The sequence below is a fragment of the Neoarius graeffei genome, chromosome 17 (genome assembly GCF_027579695.1).
Source record: "Neoarius graeffei isolate fNeoGra1 chromosome 17, fNeoGra1.pri, whole genome shotgun sequence".
Taxonomy (NCBI): Eukaryota; Metazoa; Chordata; class Actinopteri; order Siluriformes; family Ariidae; genus Neoarius; species Neoarius graeffei.
The window spans coordinates 52,313,271-52,340,131 of record NC_083585.1 but is presented as its reverse complement, the minus strand read 5'-3'; the positions used below and the strand labels follow the sequence as shown (position 1 = coordinate 52,340,131).

At 39.6% G+C, this 26,861-nt stretch overlaps 1 protein-coding gene across 2 annotated transcripts in view; it reads right to left on the bottom strand.

Moving 5' to 3' along the window:
- Positions 1–2,386: 2,386 nt before the first annotated feature.
- The window catches only part of postnb (periostin, osteoblast specific factor b), a 37,101-nt gene continuing 12,626 nt past the window's right edge, over positions 2,387–26,861 (bottom strand). The window contains exons 8-22 of one of the 2 annotated variants that reach the window (XM_060897722.1): positions 24,855–25,067; positions 24,595–24,729; positions 22,332–22,480; positions 21,797–21,933; positions 17,562–17,692; positions 17,240–17,370; positions 16,356–16,458; positions 16,156–16,223; positions 14,047–14,092; positions 13,919–13,933; positions 13,719–13,820; positions 9,889–9,933; positions 9,180–9,242; positions 9,061–9,093; positions 2,387–3,065 (exon numbers count right to left, since the gene is read on the bottom strand). In XM_060897722.1, the coding sequence (XP_060753705.1) occupies positions 3,025–3,065; positions 9,061–9,093; positions 9,180–9,242; positions 9,889–9,933; positions 13,719–13,820; positions 13,919–13,933; positions 14,047–14,092; positions 16,156–16,223; positions 16,356–16,458; positions 17,240–17,370; positions 17,562–17,692; positions 21,797–21,933; positions 22,332–22,480; positions 24,595–24,729; positions 24,855–25,067 (1,412 nt within the window). In that variant the 3' untranslated portion in view covers positions 2,387–3,024. The remainder of the gene's footprint in view (positions 3,066–9,060; positions 9,094–9,179; positions 9,243–9,888; positions 9,934–13,718; positions 13,821–13,918; positions 13,934–14,046; positions 14,093–16,155; positions 16,224–16,355; positions 16,459–17,239; positions 17,371–17,561; positions 17,693–21,796; positions 21,934–22,331; positions 22,481–24,594; positions 24,730–24,854; positions 25,068–26,861) is intronic. The other variant, XM_060897723.1, reaches the window with a different exon arrangement.

Genomic DNA, 26,861 nt, shown 5'->3' with positions numbered 1-26,861 from the left:
GCTTGGTTGCTGGGGCGGCACGGTGGTGTAGTGGTTAGCGCTGTCGCCTCACAGCAAGAAGGTCCGGGTTCGAGCCCCGTGGCCGGTGAGGGCCTTTCTGTGCGGAGTTTGCATGTTCTCCCCATGTCCGCGTGGGTTTCCTCCGGGTGCTCCTGTTTCCCCCACAGTCCAAAGACATGCAGGTTAGGTTAACTGGTGACTCTAAATTGAGCGTAGGTGTGAATGTGAGTGTGAATGGTTGTCTGTGTCTATGTGTCAGCCCTGTGATGACCTGGTGACTTGTCCAGGGTGTACCCCGCCTTTCGCCCGTAGTCAGCTGGGATAGGCTCCAGCTTGCCTGCGACCCTGTAGAACAGGATAAAGCAGCTACAGATAATGAGATGAGAAAAAGAATTTTCCCCGACACCCAATTATTTTTGTTTAGTGAACTGAAAGCTACCAAATTTGAATCACAGACTTCCAATTTTATTTTATTTTATTTTTCCCACATAGAACAATTAATGAATTTGGGGCCATGTGGCTCTAAATTCTCCGCTATTTTTTCCTGCTTCACCATGACCCAATTCAAGATACTATGTCATGCATCACATGGTGGGCTTTCCCCATTCATGCAAGGCATTGTGGGATACAAATTTGAAGCAGGAGAGAAAAATGGAGGATGTGAGTGTGCGAATGAAATGTGAAAGGTCAACTACAATAATGGAAATCGAGAAGAAAAGGTGTTATGTTGCGAAGGAAAGGAAACGCAGGACCAAACTAATAAATATCGGCGCTCAGTGAGCATCCCAGTGTGATCAGCTGTTTGTTTAGCGACAGAATGATGGAACTGTCAGTGCACGGTCAAAGGTAAACCTGTACATGGCAGTATTGCAACACTGTGGATGCCAGCTGATGTAAAACCCAAAAGAAGAAGGTAAACCTGCGCATGCGCACACGGACTTCCTCTGTCTGCTTGACTGCACAAAGCGAGTGATTTCATGCATGCTATTTGCTTTAATCCCCTCAAATTAAATAACTTCCCAGCTACAGAATGGCCTGGGGTTTTTTTAGATATTGCAGAAATAAACAGATCACAGTGACCAAATTTCAGAGGGAACCAAATTTCACCAATTTTACGAAATCGAAAGGCCGTCTAGCTTTAAGCTTCAATTGATATAAAAAACCTACACAGTCTCATAAAGTTGCAGTTTATTCTGATGTTAAAAATTAAGCTCAGATAAATCATGTCAGATCTTTCTCGCTTTTACTGTGATATGATGACCAACAAAAACCAAGTGAAAAACAAATAGAAACAAAACAGAATAAAAAAGTACTTAAAAAAAACCCAGTTGCATAAGTTTGTATATCCTTTCATATTGGAAACTGTGCTCAGGAAGAACTAATCACATTCAAGCACATGTTCAAAAGTAATGTTCATACTTAGAAAAAAAAATCCAAGCCCACCTAAATTTTGGCAAAATTTGTTATGGACTGATGAGACCAATGTAGATTTCTTTTTTTTTTTCAGTATAATGAAATATATGCTGCAAAAACAAGACAGAAGGAACATCACCCAAAGAACATCATACTCATGGTGAAGCATAGTGGTGGCAGCATCATACTATGGACCTGCTTATCTTCAGCTGGAATGGGATTATAGATAAGATAGAGGGATTTATATCCAGCTTAGATTATAAATTTATTTTGGCACAAATTTATTTTCACCTTCCAGCAAAGGAACAACCCAAAGCACAAATCCAAGCCAACAATAGAATAGCTTCAGATGATGATGATGGACACTTTGGGATGGCCCAGTCAAAGTCCCAATCTGAGTTCTATCAAAAACCTGTAAGGTTTTTAGACATGGGTGTATGGTGTGTCAACATTTTATATCCACTTTACATGAACCTGATTCAGACAGTGCAACTAAAATATTATCCATCCATTATCCATAACCGCTTATTCTGTTCAGGGTCACATGCAAGCTGGAGCCTATCCCATCTGACTACGGGCGAAAGGCGGGGTACATCCTGGACAAATCACCAGATCATCACAGGGCCGACACATGGAGACAAACAACCATTCACACTCACATTCAAACCTACAGTCAATTTAGAGTCACCAGTTAACCTAACCTGCATGTCTTTGGACTGTGGGGGAAACCGGAGCACCCGGAGGAAACCCACGCGGACACGGGGAGAACATGCAAACTCCGCACAGAAAGGCCCCCGTCAGCCGCTGGACTCAAACCCAGAACCTTCTTGCTGTGAGGTGACAGTGCTAACCACTACACCACCGTGCTGCCCAACTAAAATATTATACACCCCCCCAAAAAATAATAATAATAATAATAATTAAATTAAAAAAAAGATAGAAGGTAACTATGCAAAAATTGAACCAAGGAGTCTTTTTCTTTATTAAAATCTTGCAAACTTTTATTTATTTATTTTTCCAGAAACTAATATTGAAAATGAGCACCATAAAATCTTTTGCCATGCAGAAGTAAACCTCAACCCAACAAAATCTGGATTCATGTTCCATCGTGGTTTAAGGAGTTAGTTATATGCTCCAAAATATTCTCTGAAACAGATCCACTAAGAGAACAAACTGAATGGAATTTGACTTGCTTTTTTTTTTGTTAAACATGTTTAAAAAAATACACGTGTGTAATTTCCACATCTTGTCTTTGACTTTTTTCCTTATTGGACTGAGTGAAATTTCAGTAACAGTCTGTTCCAAATGTAACCATTTTCAAAATAAAAATGATTAAAAAAAAACAACAACAACAGCAACAAAACAAAAAACTCTATAAAATATGTACACACAGAGGGACAATTTAATATTAAATTTCCTCTTGGGATTAACAAACAATCACTGACTGTCAATATAATTTAATCTCTGTTTGCTTCAATCCAAGGTCTAATTGGACTCATCCGAAAGTATGTTCATAAGAGAGGCCACTTTTTTCTTTTTTTTTTAACAAGCAATTCCCTTAAACCCTTGATTTCTTTTCAAACACTGAAGGGTGCATTTGTTTTTCCCATCTCACTGAGTCTTGGTCATCCTGGTTCTCCTTCTGACTCCAGCTGGAAAACACAAATGGAGAAAATGACATAATCTCATTTCTTCATCTTGTATGTGCATTTGTGTGTCTGTGTGTGTGTTTAACCTAAATAATTAATGGGTGACTGATATTAAATATGATTTATGCGTCCTGTTCACAAGTAGACAAATATTCTTACAAACAGTTGACTGCATTTGGTCTGCCATTCATTAAAATACTGTAGCATTAAAACTCAGTTTCCAATGTTTTTGAAAATGTATGTTTTTGAAAGTGCTGACATCACAACGTCTGCTTGTGCAAACTCGTTGTGGTCTTGTGTGTGTTATATATATGTGAAGTTTATCATGGCTGTGGACCAGATTGTTAGTTTGTGGTCTTTATGCTTGGTTCACACATTGGCCTTGCAGTCTTGCATATGTACAGCGTATTAGGATACGTGGCAGTAAGAAAAGAACATCACAGCATCGCCAGCTTATGTAGCTAATACTCTAGGCTGCGTAACATGATCTCCTTGTATGCCAGGGTGTGGCATATTTTTAAATCTGCACTGAAAAATCCATAGTACATACATACTATGTAGTAGCTTTGATACATCACACTTATGTCACATGTACACCGTAAAAATGAAAGCTACGCAGCGGGAATGTTGCTCGAACACCTCTTATGCCATGTGAACACTTTAGTTGGCATGTGTCTTATAATGAAGGTGGCTCTGGGGCTGGCTGGGTGGATGTGGTTGATGTCTTCCCTCTTTCCTTGCCCTTCTTGGGTCCTGACTTCTTTGCTGGCATGATGCTTTCTTGACTGTGACGAATGACAACGAACGCAGCATAGGGCCCCCTTTTATACCCACCTGTGAATGCCACAGATACACCGCAGGTACGCAGCAGCAATGTCACACATTAGAATGAAACGCCACGCCAACTAAACGGTTACACCGCAGCAACGCATCATACGCCATGCATACGCCTCAGTACGCCATAACTTTACATCCTCTGAACCCCATACAAACCCCAGATATGCCACAGGAATGCCACAGGAACATCACACATACACCGTGTATGTCACAGGACTTTAATTTTGGACAAAATACGCCTCATTTCTTGGCGTTTGATCTACATGCCACTTACGTGGCAAGACACAAGACAGTGTGATAGTAGCCTCACGTCTTTATGATTAAATTTTGCTTTTGTTTTCATTCTCCACCTTCACGCAGAGGCACCAGGATATATGTACTGTACTGCTCCTGAATCCACAACTTAAACCATATTAGGAACAGAGATTTTAGATATGTCCATGCATTTCACTTTCTCTACTGACCTTCCTTTCCAGAGCGTCCTTCTCTCGCTCTTATGTCATCCTCTTCAAGAATAACATTAACAACGCTCACATCATTTTTGCAGATTTATGTGAGACGTATATTTGCAAAATATGCTGTTCATGTGGCTAGGGATATTTATTTATTTAATTAATTAAAAGAAGGTTTAAAAACTACATTTTTATCCATATATATATATATATATATATATATATATATATATAGAGAGAGAGAGAGAGAGAGAGATAGCCCTGTGATGACCTGGCGACTTGTCCAGGGTGTACCCCGCCTTTCGCCCGTAGTCAGCTGGGATAGGCTCCAGCTTGCCTGCAACCCTGTAGAACAGGATAAAGCGGCTACAGATAATGATATATATATATACACACACACATACATTTTATATATATATATATATATATATATATATATATATATATATATATATATATATATGTGTGTGTGTGTGTATTTGACCTATGACTTATGACCTTGATTGCACTTTTAAAACCTATAGCTCTCCAATGTCTTTGAAGACAAGATACACTCAACCAGATGTTTTTAATTAAGTATTAAGTTCGTAAGTGTAAAACCGCAACCTCCCGGGAATTTTTTTTCTTAGAATTACAAGAATTCGGAACATTATTCCTGATGAACTAAATTTAAACATGGACAGTCTTACAGTGGTGCTTGAAAGTTTGTGAACCCTTTAGAATTTTCTACATATCTGCATAAATATGACCTAAAACATCATCAGATTTTCACACAAGTCCTAAAAGTAGATAAAGAGAACCCAGTTAAACAAATGAGAGAAAAATATTATACTTGGTCATTTATTTATTGAGGCGGCACGGTGGTGTAGTGGTTAGCGCTGTCGCCTCACAGCAAGAAGGTCCGGGTTCGAGCCCCGTGGCCGGCGAGGGCCTTTCTGTGTGGAGTTTGCATGTTGTCCGCGTGGGTTTCCTCTGGGTGCTCCGGTTTCCCCCACAGTCCAAAGACATGCAGGTTAGGTTAACTGGTGACTCTAAATTGACCGTAGGTGTGAATGTGAGTGTGAATGGTTGTCTGTGTCTATGTGTCAGCCCTGTGATGACCTGGCGACTTGTCCAGGGTGTACCCCGCCTTTCGCCCGTAGTCAGCTGGGATAGGCTCCAGCTTGCCTGCGACCCTGTAGAACAGGATAAAGCGGCTAGAGATAATGAGATGAGATTTAATTATTGAGGAAAATGATCCAATATTACAGATCTGTGAGTGCCAAAAGTATGTGATCCTTTGCTTTCAGTATCTGGTGTGACCCCCTTGTGAAGCAATAACTGCAACTAAACGTTTCTGGTAACTGTTGATCAGTCCTGCACACCAGCTTGGAGGAATTTTAGCCCGTTCCTCCGTACAGAACAACTTCAACTCTGGGATGTTGGTGGGTTTCCTCACATGAACTGCTCGCTTCAGGTCCTTCCACAACATTTCCATTGGATTAAGTTCAGGAATTTGACTTGGCCATTCCAAAACATTAACTTTATTCTTCTTTAACCATTCTTTAGTAGAACGACTTGTGTGGTTAGGGTTGTTGTCTTGCTGCATGACCCACCTTCTCTTGAGATTCAGTTCATGGACAGATGTCCTGACATTTTCCTTTAGAATTTGCTGGTATAATTCAGAATTCATTGTTCCATCAATGATGGCAAGCCATCCTGGCCCAGATGCAGCAAAACAGGCCCAAACCATGATACTACCACCACCATGTTTCACAGATGGGATAAGGTTCTTATGCTAGAATGCAGTGGTTTCCTTTCTCCAAACATAACGCTTCTCATTTAAACCAAAAAGTTCTATTTTGGTCTCATCCATCCACAAAACACTTTCCAATAGCCTTCTGGCTTGTCCACGTGATCTTTAGCAAACTGCAGATGAGCAGCAATGTTCTTTTTGGAGAGCAGTGGCTTTCTCCTTGCAACCCTGCCATGCACACCATTGTTGTTCAGTGTTCTCCTGATGGTGGACTCATGAACATAAACATTAGCCAATGTGAGAGAGGCCTTCAGTTGCTTAGAAGTTACTCTGGGGTCCTTTGTGACCTCACCGACTATTACATGCCTTGCTCTTGGAGTGATCTTTGTTGGTCGACCACTCCTGGGGAGGGTAACAATGGTCTTGAATTTCCTCCATTTGTACACAATCTGTCTGAATGTGAATTGGTGGAGTCCAAACTCTTTAGAGATGGTTTTGTAACCTTTTCCAGCCTGATGAGCATCAACAATGCTTTTTCTGAGGTCCTCAGAAATCTCCTTTGTTCGTGCCATGATACACTTCCACAAACATGTGTTGTGAAGATCAGACTTTGATAGATCCCTGTTCTTTAAATAAAACAGGGTGCCCACTCACACCTGATTGTCATCCCATTGATTGAAAACACCGGACTCTAATTTCACCTTCAAATTAACTGCTAGAGGTTCACATACTTTTGCTACTCACATATATGTAATATTGGATCATTTTCCTCACTAAACAAATGACCAAGTCTAATATTTTGTTTCATTTGTTTAACTGGGTTCTCTTTATCTACTTTTAGGACTTGTGTGAAAATCTGATGATGTTTTAGGTCATATTTATGCAGAAATATAGAAAATTCTAAAGGGTTCACAAACTTTCAAGCACCACTGTAGCTCTTTTAAATTGACCATGTGGAATCTTTTTTTTGTTTGTTTTAAATAATTATGACTGTAACAACCCTTGTACTTTTAAATCTACATGTCTGAAATGTAATTTAGTCTGCAGTCTTGCACGTCCTGTCTTATGTTGTCAGTAGACTACTTTTGTTTATAATATACAGCTGTCCTCTTCATCTTCTTCTTACTTCAAGCTCAGACTGATCTTTTATCAACATAATTATCATACAGGAGCGGATCATAACAAATGACCAAGGTTCCTGCAGTTCACACGCCTTACTACATTTGTCATATTCTTCTCAAAATTCTGGCTGTTCCCAAGAGTGCAGTTTTTTGCCACAACTCAGTTCGAATTTCAACACCAACCTTTGAGATCCAATTTTGGATCTTTTATGGAACCACACCAAAGGCTCCAACAACAATTGGAATAACCTCTGCTTTATTCATTTCCCAAATCTGCTTTGTTTTGAATTTCAAAGGCTGGTATTTATCGTCCTTCTCGTCCTCCTTCTCTGTAACCCTGTCAGCTCCTGGTATTGCAATGTCAATCAAGAGGTAGTGCTTTCTTTCTTTATCTGCCAGTATCAGATCTGGTCTTCTTGCTGTGATATTCTCATCACATTGAATACTGAAGTCCCAAAGGAGCTTCACACTTGCATTTTCCAGCATTGCCTTAGGCTTGTGTTCGTACCATTTCTCAGATCTCTCCAGCCCAAGCTTCCTCCACAATTCCCAGTGTACAATGCATGCAACATTGTCGTGCCTCCGCTTGTACTTCTTCTGTGCTAAAATAGTACATGCACTAACTATGTGGGTCACAGTTTCCCCTGTTGCTAATAATAATAATAATAATTATTATTATTATTATTATTATTATTATTATTATTATAGAACTTGAAGTTATTTATTTTATTTTTCTCTTCTTTTTTTTACTTTTTAAGCTCTAAATTAGGATAGGTTTTTATTTATTTTTTTTATTTACACTACCGTTCAAAAGTTTGGGGTCACCCAGATAATTTTGTGTTTTCCATGAAAAGTCACACTTTTATTTACCACCATAAGTTGTAAAATGAATAGAAAATACAGTCAAGACATTTTTCTGGCCATTTTGAGCATTTAATCGACCCCACAAATGTGATGCTCCAGAAACTCAATCTGCTCAAAGGAAGGTCAGTTTTATAGCTTCTCTAAAGAGCTCAACTGTTTTCAGCTGTGCTAACATGATTGTACAAGGGTTTTCTAATCATCCATTAGCCTTCTGAGGCAATGAGCAAACACATTGTACCATTAGAACACTGGAGTGAGAGTTGCTGGAAATGGGCCTCTATACACCTATGGAGATATTGCACCAAAAACCAGACATTTGCAGCTAGAATAGTCATTTACCACATTAGCAATGGATAGAGTGGATTTCTGATTAGTTTAAAGTGATCTTCATTGAAAAGAACAGTGCTTTTCTTTCAAAAATAAGGACATTTCAAAGTGACCCCAAACTTTTGAACGGTAGTGTACATATTCAGATTTTTTTTCTTAACACAATTTTGTATTTTTATATAGTTTTATTGTATGTGTGTGTGTGTATATATATATATATATATATATATATATATATATATATATATATATATATATATATATAGCTAAATTTTAGATTATTAATGTACCTATGTACATGGGTCTGAGCTGTGCCTTTGTTGCATTTGCATGCTGCTTTTGAAGTTTGAAATAAATTATTATTATTATTTTAAAAATTAACACTGATATTAAAGATTTATTATTACAATTTTTTTTAAAGAATACTGTGGTGCCACAGTAATTGGCTACCACCTTTGTGATCACCCTGCCACATACTGTATGTGTGTGTGTGTATATATATATATATATATATATATATATATATATATATATATATATATATATATATATATATTTATTTATTTATTTATTGAAGTAGGCTGCTTGGTAACCAGCTAAACTTGTTATTAACCTTCTGAAAAAAGTCAAACTAAAAAAAAAACTATATCCCAAGGCCTTACCTGGGACATGCCTTCCTGACACTCGTCTTCCATCTGTAAACAAATAAATCCAGCGTTATCTCTTGTCCCACAATGCATGGTATACTGAACAAATCCACTGCAGTTCAGAAGAATCTCACCTTGAATGCCGTGGATAATTTTCTTAGCATCTGCGTCCAAATCTATGAACTCAGTATGGGGTCCTGTATAGAAATAAATCAGAGTTGATAAATACAATATTATGGATGAAAAGTTTTGCAGGTTGTCCATTGTAAAGGGGACTGGGAGGGAAATCTGAGAAAGGAAAGAACAAAAGACTCTTGGGAAACAGCACCAGGTCTTTTTAATTTCCAAACCCAAGAAAGAAACAAAATGTAGGATTTCAATTCATAGGAAGTTTAATACTTCTGAAGGGTTAAGATTCAGGTTTTGGGTCATAGTACCACCACTCTGCTACTTTCTTTTGGATCGAAACAAATTAAAATCACTATCTCTTGCTGTAATGCCTATGAATTGTCCATCAGATACGTAGCATTGCAGGAGGAGTGTTAAAGAAAGAATGAAGAGTTGTTAACCCCTTTAAGTCACAGCTTAGTATTCATGAATTGATCTCAAAGCATACTATACCGTTCAGTTGCACTATGAATTTTTGGTAACTGCAGTAAAACTAAGGAAAGTAGTTATTTATGAGAGAGAGGCAAAATTGCATCTCTGCACACTGGGATTTTAAGGGGTTGATGGTAAAAGTTTATAAGAGGAAAACAGCAGAAAGACAAGGTTGAAAGTTTTCTAGCTCTAGCCCCACTAAATGCATGCACTGACAAAGTTTTGCGAGGGACATCGCACTACCATTGTGCTCCGTATCACCAAAGCTGGAGAATAAGACCTCAGGACCTGTTGATGCAGAATATTGAGCATGGTTATTTGCGTCCACGTTCCCAAATCACACCAGAAGTGCTGAATGCTGATGTAGCAAAAGAATAAAGTCTTGGGTTTTGGATGGCCTAACCCGCTTAATCTTGGTTAACCAAAGTTAACCTTTCTATATTTTGAATAGTTATACAAGCGTAAATAAACAATTCAGAAACTTTGGGCCATTGTATGTTTTGACCAGGTCACCTTTTTTCCACCATTGTTCCACGATAAACTGATGTTTTATGTCTATTACACAAGGGCTTCGTTTATCAAGCTTGGTATGGACGACTTCCACAGGAAAATCCAATTTGGTTGTTCAAATGTTTGTATCCTACAAGACCTCCTGAGATTGTATGAATAAATTTCCATAAGACTGAAATCTTATATTTGCAATGAGTTATTCCAATTTTATGAAGGGATTACATTGCATTACTCATTAGATAAGACTAGCCATTCAGTTAGGACAGAAGTGATGGCACCCTATAAAAGGATTAAGAGTTAGTGTGTTTAAATGGGAGCCGACAAGCTGCAATGGCTGAGCCGCATTAGTAGAAGATTTGACATATGCGACACTTACGAGGCACCCTTTCACCATTTAGTCATCATTTTACCATTTCCATCTCTCTTCTGTATGCAGATTTATGGACACCACTTATCCTCAAATTGCAGTGCCATGAACATGCTTAGTAATTTACAAGTCATTGGCATTAATCAACATACTGTATACATGTTAGGAACAAACTAACTCTGGCAGTAATTTTTAGTTCAGTTTGGCTTGTGAAAATATCGTGAAAATAACATGCACCTTGTAGACCGATCAGCCATAACATTATGAGCGCTGACAGGTGAAGTGAATAACATTGATTATCTCATTACAGTGGCACCTGTCAAGGGGTGGGATATATTAGGCAGCAAGAGAACTTGAAGTTGATGTGTTGGAAGCAGGAAAAATGGGCAAGTGTAAGGAGATGAGTAACTTTGACAAGGGCCTAATTGTGATATCTAGATGACTAGGTCCATTTGAGCGTCTCCAAAACGGCACATCTTGTGGGGTGTTCCCTGTATGCAGTGGTTAGTGCTGACCAAAAATGGTCCAAGGAAGGCAACCGGTGAACCGGTGACAGGGTCATGGGTCTCGAAGGCTCATTGATTCGTATGGGGCACGAAGGCTAGCCCATATGGTCCAATCCCACAGAATAGCTACTGTAACACAAACTGCTGAAAAGGTTAATGCTGACAAAAACAGAAAGGTGTCAGGATTAAATTTTTCAGCAGTTTGTGCTACAGTTGTGCCTTCGAGACCCATGACCCTGTCACTGGTTGTCCTTCCTTGGACCACTTTTGGTAGGTATCCATATTATCTATATCTATATATACACTGTATATAATATACAGTACCAGTCAAAAGTTTGGAAACACCTTCAAATTCTGTTTTTTCTTTATTTTAATTAACTAAAAGACACTCCGTGTCTTAAAGTAATGACTGACTGTTATTTCTCTTTACTTAGTCGAGTGGTTCTTGACATAATATGGATTACTACAGTTGTCAAACAGGGCTATTTACTGTATTTTTATTATTTACTCTCTACTAGTTGATGGTGTCAAATGCATTAAGAAGGCAAGAAATTCCATTTTTGACAAGACACACCTGTTAATTGAGAAGCATTCCAGGTGACTACCTCATGAAGCTGGTTCAGATAATGCCAATAGTGTGCAAAGCTGTTATCAAGGTAAATAGTGACGACTTTGAAGAATCTAAAAGAGGAAACGTTGTTTTTTTAACACTTTTGTTTACCATATAATTCCATATGTTCCATATGTTATTTCATAGTTTTGATGAGTTCAGTACAATGAGTTCCTAGCCTAGTAAACTAGACCCACCCGCCTAGCGGCCAAAAATATTTTTTGCCTAGCGAATGGGTCTAGCCTCGCACCATATAAACAAAAACACCCCGGGCATCAAATCGTGCCCGCCAATCACAACGCAAGGTTTTTGTTTGGATTCTTTGGGCGGGCTTTTGCAGGAGTGATGACAAAGCTGCGCGACGCTGGAGAAAGTGCAACAGGGAAGATGGCTACGGCTAGTGAACAGCGCGCGTTTGACTCCGCTTTGGAATCAGTTTTAGAAGAATTAGACTTGGAGTTTTCGTTGAAACATGAGCAGGAAGAGGCTCTCCGCTCATTCCTTTTCAAGAAGGACGTTTTCGCTGTTTTGCCGACCGGCTATGGCAAAAGTCTGATCTACCAGCTGGCTCCGCTCGTAGCCAAAAGGATGGGGCTAGTTTGTGCAGTACGAAGAATTAATAAACAGCTTTGAAACATTACTTTTTGATTGTTTCTTATTTTCCCGTTATTTTAAATTTAAGGGAAATTATTTCACCAAACATCACTAAATAAAAACTCTCAAAAACAGTTTAAGCAAACCCTTGAAAAACACTTGGAAAAAAATGTGTATGTGGTACAGACTCCAAACTTGTGGTCGTTATCTCCAAACTTCTTAATATCTAGAACCTGTTTATTAATTAATACGCATTTTGAAAAATTATTTATTTCAAGGCCTCCCCCACTGCTTTCTGTCGCTCTGACTACATCACAGTCACTGTTGCGCTGATTGGTCAGAGCGTTGGCCTATACGCACAGAGACAGTTTGAAAGACAGCGGTTTGTTCCTCCTACCCGCTTCGGAAATGTCTACGGATCGAGGCCAGACTAAATATTCACATTTAGTCTGGCTTGCCAGGCTAATAAGTTCCTACAATGTAGGAAAAAAAATTAACAAATAAAAACATCGAATTTGAAGGTGTTTCCAAACTTTTGACTGGTACTGTATGTATATATGTGTGCTCTGATTGGCTACTCTACTACTTGACTATCAGCTCACACACCATGAGGAGAGAAAAACAAAATAGCGGAGTGTGTTATTCAACCAACCGAGGATGAAATAAACATTCTACTCCAAAACAAAACCCCCAAAAAGCAACAAAATATGGAATGAAAGTATTTGATGGTAAGAATGTATCTGTTTTGTTGTTTTTCAAGAATTATTATCTCATCTCATCTCATTATCTCTAGCCGCTTTATCCTGTCCTACAGGGTCGCAGGCAAGCTGGAGCCTATCCCAGCTGACTACGGGCGAAAGGCGGGGTACACCCTGGACAAGTCGCCAGGTCATCACAGGGCTGACACATAGACACAGACAACCATTCACACTCACATTCACACCTACGCTCAATTTAGAGTCACCAGTTAACCTAACCTGCATGTCTTTGGACTGTGGAGGAAACTGGAGCACCCGGAGGAAACCCACGCGGACACGGGGAGAACATGCAAACTCCGCACAGAAAGGCCCTCGCCGGCCACGGGGCTCGAACCCGGACCTTCTTGCTGTGAGGCGACAGCACTAACCACTACACCACCATGCCGCCCAGAATTATTATTATCTCATTTTTCACAAATTGTTACTGTCATTTCGCTGGTTTGTTTACATTCTAAGTGGAAATGATTTGGTCGGGCGTTTTGTATAAAGTTTTTATTTATCAGATTTGCAAAAAATAAAAATAAAAATGCTCTGTTTCTCAAAATCCAGTGAATGTGGATAGAATAAAACAGTTTTTCCAATTAATCTCGTCATACATGACTTATAGCCAACTCAGTGCTACACGCCTCGTTGGCTATCAGCTCATGTACGACTCGATTTCGTGGAATAACTGTTCATTATATATGGCAAACATTCTGTTATTTAATCACATAAAAATGGAACTTTACCTTTAATAACTCTGGTCAATTTGGTAGTAGCTGGCTCTTGTATGAGTCTTGTCACCTTGGCAATGCTTGGCTCTCTGTGAGTATCATGGGTCACTCCAGGAACTACAAAGATATCCATGTAAGTGACAAATAAGAACTTTAGATCGAATGCATACTTTGCTTTCATGCATGCTGCATTGATGATCACCAGAGGGCAATACCTGTGATGACTCTTTCTGAAAAAGAATAAAAATAAAGCACACTGAGAAAAGATTGAGCACATTGTCATATTAACCAACAGTTTAAATACAATGTGGTCCACTGATGGGATTTGTTTAATCGAACTTACTGATGAATGTCAATGGAATCTCGTGAAATCTGTGGCCTGATGAATACTGTGTAAAAGAAAAGGATATATTCATGAGTGATTCAAGGATTCGTACCTCACTTGGATATCATTAGCTTAAAGATCAACCTAAAAACAAATCCACAGCTTAGTGGTCATTGAACATCCTCTGTGTTTCTCAGAAATGATGTAAACAACACTAGCAGCTAGTCAGTACTTACTTCATACTCGTAGTATAATATACTGGATCTTTGAGGATAAGATCGAAGTCCTTTGTTTACAACCCACTGGAAATCAGTGGAATGACAGTCACTCAGGTAAGGCGTTTCACTGGAGGAATTTTAACTAATGGCACTACTCAAGTAGTGTTGCCTTAATGCTAGCTCTCTCTATGGGGGTCTGAGGGTATTTTCTGGCACTCTAATAATTTTGGCATGCTCTGGTTTTGTTGTCAATTTCAACAAATCTAAACAGTATTTTCAAAGTCATATGACTTTTTTTGTATTCAGCACAAGTTCAGCTACAATAATATCTATGTAGTATAAATGTCATGATTGTACTTTAAAAAATGACAGATAAATGAAGATGTTGTAGAAAGCAGTTTTAGAACTGTATTGGAATGTGTGAAAAAACATGACTTTACCCATTGTGTCGAACTGTTTTGATCACTTGAGGTGATTCTGTTCAGTTTTAGGAATGTGTCAAGCCCAAAAACTTAAATCTGCTCCACTGATTTGGACAATTAACTGGCCATCAAAAAATGTATGTTCCTACTGTTTTGGGATAAAGGGTTGGCAGTGGGAGGGGTATTCAATGAGAAGGGTAAAACATTTCCATTCCATTCAATGAGAAGAGTGAAAACCCCTCCCACTGCCCATTTTTAATCCAATCAGATTAACTCTTAATTCCATCAGGTCAAGTTGTTCGTGTCTTACTTGTTTTTAACAACTATAATATAGTCAATGTGCTCTAGAAGCAGGTAAAGGTTGTTTTATTTTGTAGTTACATGAGGAGTTAAGGGGCAGCACGGTGGTGTAGTGGTTAGCGCTGTCGCCTCACAGTAAAAAGGTCCTGGGTTCGAGCCCCGGGGCCGGCAAGGGCCTTTCTGTGTGGAGTTTGCATGTTCTCCCCGTGTCCGCGTGGGTTTCCTCCGGGTGCTCTGGTTTCCCCCACAGTCCAAAGACACGCAGGTTAGGTTAACTGGTGACTCTAAATTGACCGTAGGTGTGAATGTGAGTGTGAATGGTTGTCTGTGTCTATGTGTCAGCCCTGTGATGACCTGGCGACTTGTCCAGGGTGTACCCCGCCTTTCGCCCGTAGTCAGCTGGGATAGGCTCCAGCTTGCCTGCGACCCTGTAGGACAGGATAAAGCGGCTAGAGATAATGAGATGAGATATTCTGCAGCTTGATGTCTATGAATCTTATTGTTAATGCTTCATGATAATAAATGTGTTGAAATCATAAATTGTCGTTCACTTATTTTGTGCCAAATAACATTTTTGTGTGTGTGTAGGATTTGAGGCATGTTATTTTTTTTAACACAATGCGTGTAGCCAAGAACATAATGTCACAAATGAGCTTTACACATCTTTGTGTTAACCTTCCTGACACATACACGGTGTTTAAAATCATTCATACAGTCAACATGTCAAAATTAACACAACAAGCTTCTTCTTTCAGCTGCTCCTCTTAGGGGTAGCCACAGCAGATCATCAAGATCTGTATATTTGATTTGGTATAGGTTTTCCACCAGATGCCCTTCCTGACACAACCCTCCCCAGTCTGTCCAGATTTGGGATCAGCACTAAGTATGCACTGGATTGTGTAATCCAAGTGGTTGGGTATTTTGCCTAATCTGCATTGTCTTTGAACTGTGCGAGGAAACCCTTGCTGAAAGGCCCCCATCAGCTGTAAGATTCAAACCTGGAACCTTCTTGCTGTGAGGCAACAGTGCTAACCACTGCACCACCATGCCACCGAAATGAACACAACAAGCATTGTCCCAAAACTCACCCATTGATATGTAAGCATTTAATGCAGTTTGTGTCTATTTTACCATCCTTTCTAAGTGTGCATTCAGTGTTTTTCCTTTTACCCCCTACATTTTGGTACCTTGATGTGGATGTGCTTGACGAACCGTCCGAGCAGTGTGAATAATTCCTGGTTTCCAACAGGAACATCTGTCCAAAGATTTTTAGATGAAATGAGTTTTCGTTGAAGATTAAAAGCTAGTAAAGTATTTATGTTCATTTGAATGCTACTGTGGTTAGTATTACAGTATGTATTATAGCAAGAAGTATTACAGTCCATACCTTCAGGGTACAGAAGGCTGTTGGTGATGTGAATGACTCCATTTGTTGCCATGAGGTCGGACTTGGGAATAAGAACAGAGTTCACATGCAAGCCGTCTTTCCCCTGGAAGAAAGTATTAATTAAATCAGTGTAGGGCAGTAATTCACACTATTTTTTTTTTCCAAAACAAATATAAGAACATTGAAGATTTTCATCTAAACAGTGATCAATTCCATAGAAAGGTTTTAAACATTTTTACTGCACAAAATTCTTGGACTTACCCAAGCTTTCAACTCCTTCAGGAGCCTTCATCAGGGATGGAAAGTGATGTCACTTCCCATCCCTGATGAAGGCTCCTGAAGGAGTTGAAAGCTTGGGTAGGTCCAAGAGTTTTGTGACATCAAAAGTTTTAAAAACTTTCTATGAAACGTAAGAACCTTTTGTCCTTTTGTTGTGTTGTCGTTTTTTCAACAACCTTTACTAGATTACCTTACCTATTCTGAAATATTTGATGAGTTTCTTTGTTTAAACAAGGACACCATATTGCCCTGTAGGCTATTTCTCCCTAAAAAGTGTGGAAATCTTCTATTCATTCCTTTGAAACCCAAGAAAAGGATAAAAAGCTTTGCAAGTAGAAACAGTAGTCTACTGTAGTATGCTGTGTGAAATGGTTTTGGCATGTAAGTTCAAGCAATCCGCACCCACCCGTAAAACATACAGACCTGTTCAACTTTTGAACCTCATTCATTTAAAATAAATCTATTCATATGCCTTCAGAAGGGCTTGCAGAGTTAATACCAGGCTTTCAAATGTGTTTGGTGGCAGATATAATAGAAGCCTGTACCTGGACACGAAAGGCATGAATCAGTAAGGAAGGGACAGTCCGGGTATTTTAAACACTTACAAACAAGAACTTGAGGTGACTGCCTTGGAGAGATTTGAGCAGATTCGTAACTCTGGACTCCAAGCCTGCTCCAATGAAGATGTCTTTGGTGAAGTGGTAGAGTAGGATGGCTTTGAGGGCATTGGGATCACCTGATCATGGGAAAGCGTGATGAATGATGAGTGCATTAAATACAGTACCCTGGTCCTGTAGGACCCCTATCCTGAAGACATTTTTTTTTTCCCTGACACACCAGAAACATCTCAGGTTCTGCAGAACAATCATTGGAAACCACTGGAATAAAGACAGGATGCAGGAGAAAGAACATCTGAGTGATACATACTCTTCAGAATATGGATGTCGTGGTCAGAGAGTCCAGCAAAAGCCTCATCGCTTGGGGCAAACAGGGTGAAATGTCCCTCCTGCTTCAGCAAATCAGTCAGACCAGCTTCCTCCATCAAGGACAAAAAGATCCTGCAACCATGGAGATCACCAATTCAAATGGAGATGCCAATTCTCATTATTTATTTTGCTCTAAAATGCCTATTTAGAAGTAATGTAAATAATTTTGATGGATGGTCTTTGAAATGTCCATTTTTGGAAACTATACAGCACCCCCTAGTGTGACCTCCAAAGACAACACTTCTAGTAAAATTGCCTTGAGCCAGAGCCTTTTCTGAAATAATCCAGGCAACATGAGTCATCTCATCTCATTATCTCTAGCCGCTTTATCCTGTTCTACAGGGTTGCAGGCAAGCTGGAGCCTATCCCAGCTGACTACGGGCGAAAGGCGGGGTACACCCTGGACAAGTCGCCAGGTCATCACAGGGCTGACACATAGACACAGACAACCATTCACACTCACATTCACACCTACGGTCAATTTAGAGTCATTAGTTAACCTAACCTGCATGTCTTTGGACTGTGGGGGAAACCGGAGCACCCGGAGGAAACCCACGCGGACACGGGGAGAACATGCAAACTCCACACAGAAAGGCCCTCGCCGGCCACGGGGCTCGAACCCGGACCTTCTTGCTGTGAGGCGACAGCGCTAACCACTACACCACCGTGCCGCCAACATGAGTCATAGGCAAGTAAAGATGCTTCGTTGTTCCACATCATTTTATCCTCACAGAGTGTTTACTGGGGCTCTGTGTATACCAGTGAGCAGATATTTTACTGAAGCTGTCAGAATGTGAGAATAACTTGGTCAAATATTAAAAAGAAAGAAAGAAAGAAACCTGACTGACATAAAACCCCCTGGACCTATCTTTGAGATACCAAAATGTGATACACAACCTGAGATTTATCACTGAGATCATATTCTTTTCAAAAAGAAAAAGATGGATTGCCTGATGGATGCATATACTAGACAAAATTTTGGGCACACTTGCTCATTAAAGAGTTTCCTCCATTTCTCATATTTCATACTTTTTTCGAATTATGATAAAACCTTTAACACTATGTAACATATTTTAACAGTTATTCCACAAAATCGAGTCGTACATGAGCTGATAGCCGACGAGGCGTGTAGCACCGAGTCGGCTATAAACCATGTATGATGAGTTTGAGTGGAATAACTGTTTTATTCTATCCACATTCACTGGATTTTGAGAAACAGAGCATTTTTTTTTATTTTTTGCAAATTCTATAAATAAAACTTTATACAAAACGTCCAACAAAATTATTTCCACTTGGAATATAAACAAACCAGCGAAATGACAGGAGCAATTTGTGAAAAATGTTATAATAATAATGATTCTTGAAAAATAAAAGATATATGTTAATACCATCAAATACTTTTGTTCCGTATTTTGCTGCTTTTTTTGTTGTTGTATTTTTGGGGTTTTGTTTTTGAGGAGAGTTTTCATTTTGTCCTCGGTTGGTTCAGCAGCACGCGCCGCCATTTTGTTTTTCTCTACTCATGGTATATGAGCTGATAGCCTAGTTGTTGAGTAGCCAATCAGAGTGTGTGAATGCTCATATCCAGTGAATGTGGATAGAATAAATGGAATTATGCTGAAACCAGGTAAAGTAATAAATGAAAGTGTTTTTTTTTTTTCCTTTCAATTCTTAACAGTAATTGTGAACTCATAAAGCTGTGAACACCCTTGGCGTGTTTTCAGCAGCTTCCTGAGAAGTGTCATCCATTCTACATTTCTTGAAATTCCCAAATTTAAGAGGATGAGTTACACACATGTCCTTCAGATGGTATCCTGTCCAGGTCTGAAAGTTAAAGACTTTACTGGACTGAAATACAGGTCAGCGGCATGGTGGTGTAGTGGTTAGTGCTGTCGCCTCACAGCAAGAAGGTCTGGGTTCGAGCCCCGTGGCCGGCAAGGGCCTTTCTGTGCGGAGTTTGCATGTTCTCCCTGTGTCCGCGTGGGTTTCCTCCGGGTGCTCCGGTTTCCCCCACAGTCCAAAGACATGCAGGTTAGGTTAACTGGTGACTCTAAATTGACCGTAGGTGTGAATGTGAGTGTGAATGGTTGTCTGTGTCTATGTGTCAGCCCTGTGATGACCTGGTGACTTGTCCAGGGTGTACCCCGCCTTTCGCCCGTAGTCAGCTGGGATAGGCTCCAGCTTGCCTGTGACCCTGTAGAACAGGATAAAGCAGCTAGAGATAATGAGATGAGATGAGAAATACGGGTCTCAAACCCAAGTAAAGGTTTATCATTTTTGCAAGATGACGAAGCTTGGAGCACACAGCCATTTTGATGATTGGTATCTAAATTACAAACTGAATTGATTAGGCTTATGTCCAGTTCTCTGTGGCTACCCAATGAGGAAATCACACTTAGCTTGTCGTCATCACTGCCCAACCTGATCCAGGCTTGAGGCGAACCATGTTTAGTTGACTTGGCCAGAGTTGCAGCAGTAGGGTGGCCAGTTCTTTTCCGCCCATTCACTCACACACATTCACACCTACAGGTAATTTAGAGTAGCCAGTTAATCTGACTGCATGTCTTTGAACTGTAGGGGAAACCGGATTACCCGAAGGAAACCCACACAGACATGGGGAGAACATGCAAATTCCACACAGAAAGTGGCCATCAGCCACTGACCTCTCATCAGTTCGAACCCAGAACCTTCTTGCTGTGAGGCGACAGTGCTAACCACTGCACCACCGTGCCACCCCCACGCTTAGCTAACAAGCTTTTAAACATCTTTAGGCAATCTTTTTTTGCAGTTTTTACCACAGAAATTATTAAACATTACAATACAATAAACATCTTAGCAAGAGAAAATGTCTTAAATCCATTTTGCTAGTATTTCCAATTCTGAGGTCACAATAAACAAAATACATGATTATTCAACCTATTTCAGGACACATTTACTGATTTCAAGGGTTAAATTTTGTTATTCTATGAGCAAATCATTTTGCTTCTTTCTAGAAATAAGTGCTTCAAATTTCAAGCTTGAAATTCATTTTCAAAATATATATAGAACAGAATTATTATATTCTTATAACAGGAAATATTAGACAAATTTGTCTATATTCATGATATTTTAACTTGCTGAGATGTCATGGTTATTTATTTATTTATTTATGCATGCTTCAAGAACTGATAGCAGACAGTATATTCATTGCTTCTTAAAGTGCAGGTGCCAGAATATACTCGTATTATAGGTAGGAAATATGTGTATTTCTCAAAACCTCACAAAATGACCAGAAACTAGCCCTTAAACATGGGCATTGGAAAAGAGAGATGACTTTCATCCCTTTTCCCAGTCTTTGCACGGAAAATGACTTCACCATGGTGAGCATGTTTGTTCTTTGCTGTATCAGCAGTTCACCATGCACAGCCATTATCTACTCCATAACCATTTTTTCCCCTCTGAAACCCTGTACATAGTAGATGCTGTCTGGATTTTACTTTCCCTTTGTTTCACTTTGCCATACCTAATGTTCGTAGAAATTCATTACACTTAATTCTGATTACTTGCTTCCAAACACAATCTTGGCAGTTGTGGACTGTTAAACTCGCCCAATAAACCGCCACCCATGGACCTGCTTTCCATACTCATAACCTTGTTCTAAATCTCTCCCCATTTGGTATAAAAATTATGACCAGGGTGTCCATTGTTGCATGTATGAAGAAAGTTCTTTAAGTGGCTGTGTCCACTTTTGACTTTTGACTCCTAATGTAAATCCATCCATCCATCCATCCATCCATTATCTGTAACTGCTTATCCTGTGCAGGGTCACAGGTGAGCTGGAGCCTATCCCAGCTGACTATGGGCGAGAGGCAGTGTACACCCTGGACAAGTCACCAGATCATCACAAGGCCAACACATAGAGACAAACAGAGATAAATCACGATCAATTTAGAGTCACCAGTTAACCTAACCTGCATGTCTTTGGACTGTGGAGGAAACCGGAGCACCTGGAGGAAACCCACTCGGACACGGGGAGAACATGCAAACTTCACACGGAAGGGCCCTCATTGGCTGCTGGGCTCAAACCCAGGACCTTCTTGCTGTGAGGCGACAGTGCTAACCACTACACCACCATGTCGCCCTCTAATGTAAATCCTAACTAGATAAAGCACTGTATTGAATGTCTAAGGTTCTTACTTGAAGCCTCCATGATCAGTCAGTAATTTGAACATGCTGGATTCACTTGGTTTGATCAGAGTCTTCATGAGATGAAGAGCACCGTTCTGCCCCTCTTTGCTTCCTCGAATCAAGCAGGCATTCTCAATGCAGACAGCCTTAAAGACACATAAAGGATTTTTTTTTAATTATCCTGGAAGTACGTGACACTGTTTATTTCTTTAGTTGTTGTTCTTGCATTAGCAGCTGATGCAGTTAATATTGTGCTATTTTTGACACGATCGGCTGCTTGTTTTGGATGGTTAGTGCCATTTCCAATATTTCACCTAATTTGTCATAGATTATTGGTGATTTTATAAAGAACGCAATTTTTTTATGTTTATAATGAAGTTAAATTGAGGTTCACCTGGAACAAGTCCAGGTTGGTTTCTGCAACCACTGAATTCAACTCAACCCACAAATTTCACATCTTTTCAAACAAGCCAAAAAAGTGAGGTGTTTTTTTTTTTTTCCTTTCAGCTAGTGTGCTGTGGATGGTGTAGCTGTAGATACTCACGGTACGGTAGACGAACACCCGGAGGAACTTTCCTCCCAGAGTCTCCAGACGTTGGCCATTAAATAGCTGACTCAATAAAATCTTTTTCTTCAGGATGTGGTTTTCCAGAATGATTCTCAGGTCACTATGGTCCATGGACATTATCTCCTCTATGGCAAACATCAGCAAGAAGAAGGACTGAGTTCCAGGAAATGCATTTCACTCTACTGTGACACTCTTATATGATGTACTAGTACATGGTCTTCTGCATCTTCATCATTCTTTAGAATAATTTTGGCTTTTGGAAAAATACAGGGGTTGGGATTGGAATTAGTGACTACACCTTTTTTCTAATTATTTAATTTGCATGAATTTGAATTTATGTATTTATTTTAAAATCTGCATTACGATTGGCATGGATTCTTTAGTCCTACAGGATTTTTTTTTTATTCAATTATATTTTTCAAAATGGCTCTGCATTTATTTTCCAGTACAAAACTTATTCGCCATGGTCCTTTTCTCTGTGTGACCCAAAGTATCCTAGACACAATTTTTCATAAGTCACCTCATATTTGTTCCCCAGTTAATCAGGAAGTCATGGATTACAGCTTGAACGTTCCTACACACTCCAATCAACTCACACATGTACAATTTAAATGGGAAACATGCTTCAGTTAGATTGTGTTCACTATAATTTCCGATAATAGTACCACATGTGCTCTTTGTTGAAAATAATTATTTCTTGATGAGGGATATGTTTTTCTCTGAATAAATTTATTTGAATTAAAGGTTGGATTTTTCTCATTTTTTTCAGTGTGAGGTGAACTGACTTCAGCAAAAGGTGGATTTTTTTTCTTACTACTCATCTTTACGAGGGGTCCTCATCCTCATCATGGGCTGTTTCGCAATCGTGGTTTCTTTTTGGAAAAACACCAGCTAGCTCTTGCAACTAGGTCCAGTATATATTATATATACAGTATATATATATACTGTATATATAATATATACTGCAACTAGGTCCAGTATATATTATATATACAGTGTATATATATATATATATATATACTGTATATATAATATATACTGGACCTAGTTGCAGGAGCTAGCTGGTAAGGTAGAAGAAACTCCAGCATATATGCTGGAGTTTCTTCTACCTTATTTTACAGGGACACACCTACAGCTCTACCTACAGCACTAATGTCTCTTATAAGTTCTTATAAATATGTTTAAGAGTCAGATACAGGCTCAGTTTTGACCTTGTGGTCATTTCATTGCATTCTACTTTAATTATTGCACTTAGAGTTTACTGGTTAAATTCAGAATTGTATTTTTTAGCACTAACTCGGTTTTACTTTGGGACGTATACTATACATTCATTCACAATAGAAAGATATTTAAGTGGAAGTTACAGTTTTTTGTAAACTAAATGCCTCTGACAGGATCCTTTGTCCGTCAAAAATGTCCTCTCGGGAAATCACTCACCATATGATGAGGTTGTAAATTATTTGTTTTTAAGAAAATATGTGTCTCTTTTGAATCAGAATACTCTGTTTTTGCTGTACAGTAAAAAAAACAAGACTTGAAACAGATGTGAGACACTTTTGCAGCGGAGCTTCACATATGGTTGAAATGTGAGCCTGTCAAAAAGTGTCCTCTCTGGAAAACCACAAGGATTATGGTCACCACTTCAGTTGTGATTACAGTTACGACCGTGTACAAACCGCTGCACAGAACTTGAAAATTTGTCCTGAAAATCACTCAACAGTTTTCCACTTTGTATCCCTTACTCTTGTCGACTATAAGAAAGGTGGTCAAATTTAGAAATACACCATGTATATGCCGTCTTCTCACCACAAGTAACATGCCCAGTATATATGATCTGTTGCTCTGAAATTCTGCGCAGTTCATTTCCATCTCAAAAGGTCATTTTTGGCAGCAGAGAAACAAACAAATAAAAATCTGAGGTTTGATTTTTGGACTATTGCAGACCCGAAACGTACACCCTGATTGTGAAACAGCCCATATCATTCCCTTTAACATCATAAAAACTATTGGTAATGAAGCAATAGTTTTCCATATCCATACAGAAATAAAAATGTACACATTTGATGTTTCATAAGCAGCAGCAATGTGAGTGAAAGAGAAAAATAGCATGTGCGAAGAATGAGACAGTAAAATTGAAAGAGAACATTGAACCAATAATTCAGTGAAGAAAAGACAGAGGACATGTTCGAATCCTGCCAAAAGTGACTGCGGCATCAGGAATTCATTTTGTGTAACATACCATTGAAGGCTATATTGTGGGGAGCCAGAAGTGTGTACTCAGCCTTCGGTCTCATGGCTGCTGACAGACCCAGCTCTGACACCATATCCCCAAAGGTGGACTCTGAATGGCCAATCAGCTCCAACACCTGTTTAGCTTGTAAGAGAAAGTGCCAACTGGGATGTTCAGAATTTAGTTTATGATGCATTCTCAGAGTGTGGTGGTTAGTTCTCAAATCATTTGAATAAAAATTCAAACAAGATATATAAGCTGCAGCTAACCTGAGTTTGGCATGAGCACCCGGTCAATCAGGTGGATAACTCCATTACTGGTGACAATGTCCTTCTTGTGCACCATCTTGACACCATTAACGGTAATGCTGTCTCCATCACAGCCAATTTCGATGTTGCTGCCCTCCACAGTCTCATGCGAGGTGCCACTCATGATGGCCTCTGAGCACTGGACTGAGTCCAAGAGGTGGTAATTGAACACGGCTGTGGAAGAGATGGCACTTTTAGTATTTTGTTATTGCTGTCAACCAGTTAATGGCTATTAGGGATGTAACTGAATAAAAATGTGTTATTTAGCATGAACAGATAAATGTGTACTAAACAGATACAAATACAGATATGAATAAAAGGCACACTATTCACTGGTTTGCCAGAAACATTACTCAGACTTCTGTTTTTACTTTTACATGGGTACGAGGGAGCAGTCACTTTTCTCACATATCAAGTTGAGACGAATCAAGAACTTGAGTGATCTGAAGCTGAGGAACGGTCAGAGTCAGAATTCACACACCATACTGACAGCGCTGACATTCTCATCTCATCTCATTATCTGTAGCCACTTTATCCTGTCCTACAGGGTCGCAGGCAAGCTGGAGCCTATCCCAGCTGACTACGGGCGAAAGGCGGGGTACACCCTGGACAAGTCGCCAGGTCATCACAGGGCTGACACATAGACACAGACAACCATTCACACTCACATTCACACCTACGGTCAATTTAGAGTCGCCAGTTAACCTAACCTGCATGTCTTTGGACTGTGGGGGAAACCGGAGCACCCGGAGGAAACCCACGCGGACACGGGGAGAACATGCAAACTCCGCACAGAAAGGCCCTCGCCGGCCACGGGGCTCGAACCCGGACCTTCTTGCTGTGAGGCGACAGCGCTAACCACTACACCACCGTGCCGCCCGCGCTGACATTCTACATGTTATTTTATTTATTTTTTAAATTTAATTTAATTTTTTCCCCAGTGGTTTATAGTGTTTCCAAGGGAATAGTGGTAACGTTCGTGTGTACTTAATAATAATAATAATAATAATTCAGGTTTAGACCACACCCACTTTGAGCTGAAATTCGAACAGAACCAAGTGGTGATGTGTTGCACACTTACTTGGAAGCATCGTGGACTGTTTCTAGTAGTCCTCTGCTAGATATTTTCTCTACCTTGTAATGTTTTCTTTCCACAAACAAACCACCCAAAACTCACTATGATGTAATTCATATCTCTTCCAGGCAGTAAATGCACCAAATGATGAACCCAAGGCTCCCTAGGAACCCTTGGATCCCTTGACAGTAAGCTTGTCAACAACTCCACACCATTCATCCTCAAGTGGAGGACACTTTCAAAGGACTAACATTGGAATATTTGAAATGCAATAATCGAGACACTGCCAAGTTTTCATGGATTGTAAAACAAGCAGCTGTTTCCTGCTCCACTGAACTTGGCCCTGTGCAGAGATTGCTTTACTCACTTAGCATCTTTTGATCTTTCTCTAATGCCTGCAGTTTACATTGGAGCTATGCTAGGAGGAAAAAAAAAAAAGTCCACTATTTGGACCACGAACATTTCTTTGGACCCTCTCCCCATTGAAAGACAACACATTAAGTGATTAGTATTTCAAGAGAAAACATTTCTTTACACGTCCAACAGTTAAAGAAATAGTTCTGAAGTCCAATGCAAATAAGTAACTATGTATGAGCATAGTTCTCACCAAGGTGCTTCAAATAAAACAATAACTCAATCTAATTGTCAGTGTAGGCTTAAATGTGGTTTCGCTGCTGTTTGCCAACTGTCTGAGAATTCCCACTGCACAGAACTTGGTTCACTCAAATCAGCAAACATGTCCTGTGGGAGTCATCATATGGTTTTCCTTGGACTTGCACTTCATTAAAAAATGGAAGAAAGTGTCACATTTTGCAAAGGCTGAAATCTAGATGCAGACTCAACATTTTGTCTTTTGTTCTCCAAGCTTTGTTTGAGAAAATACTTCCAAGGAT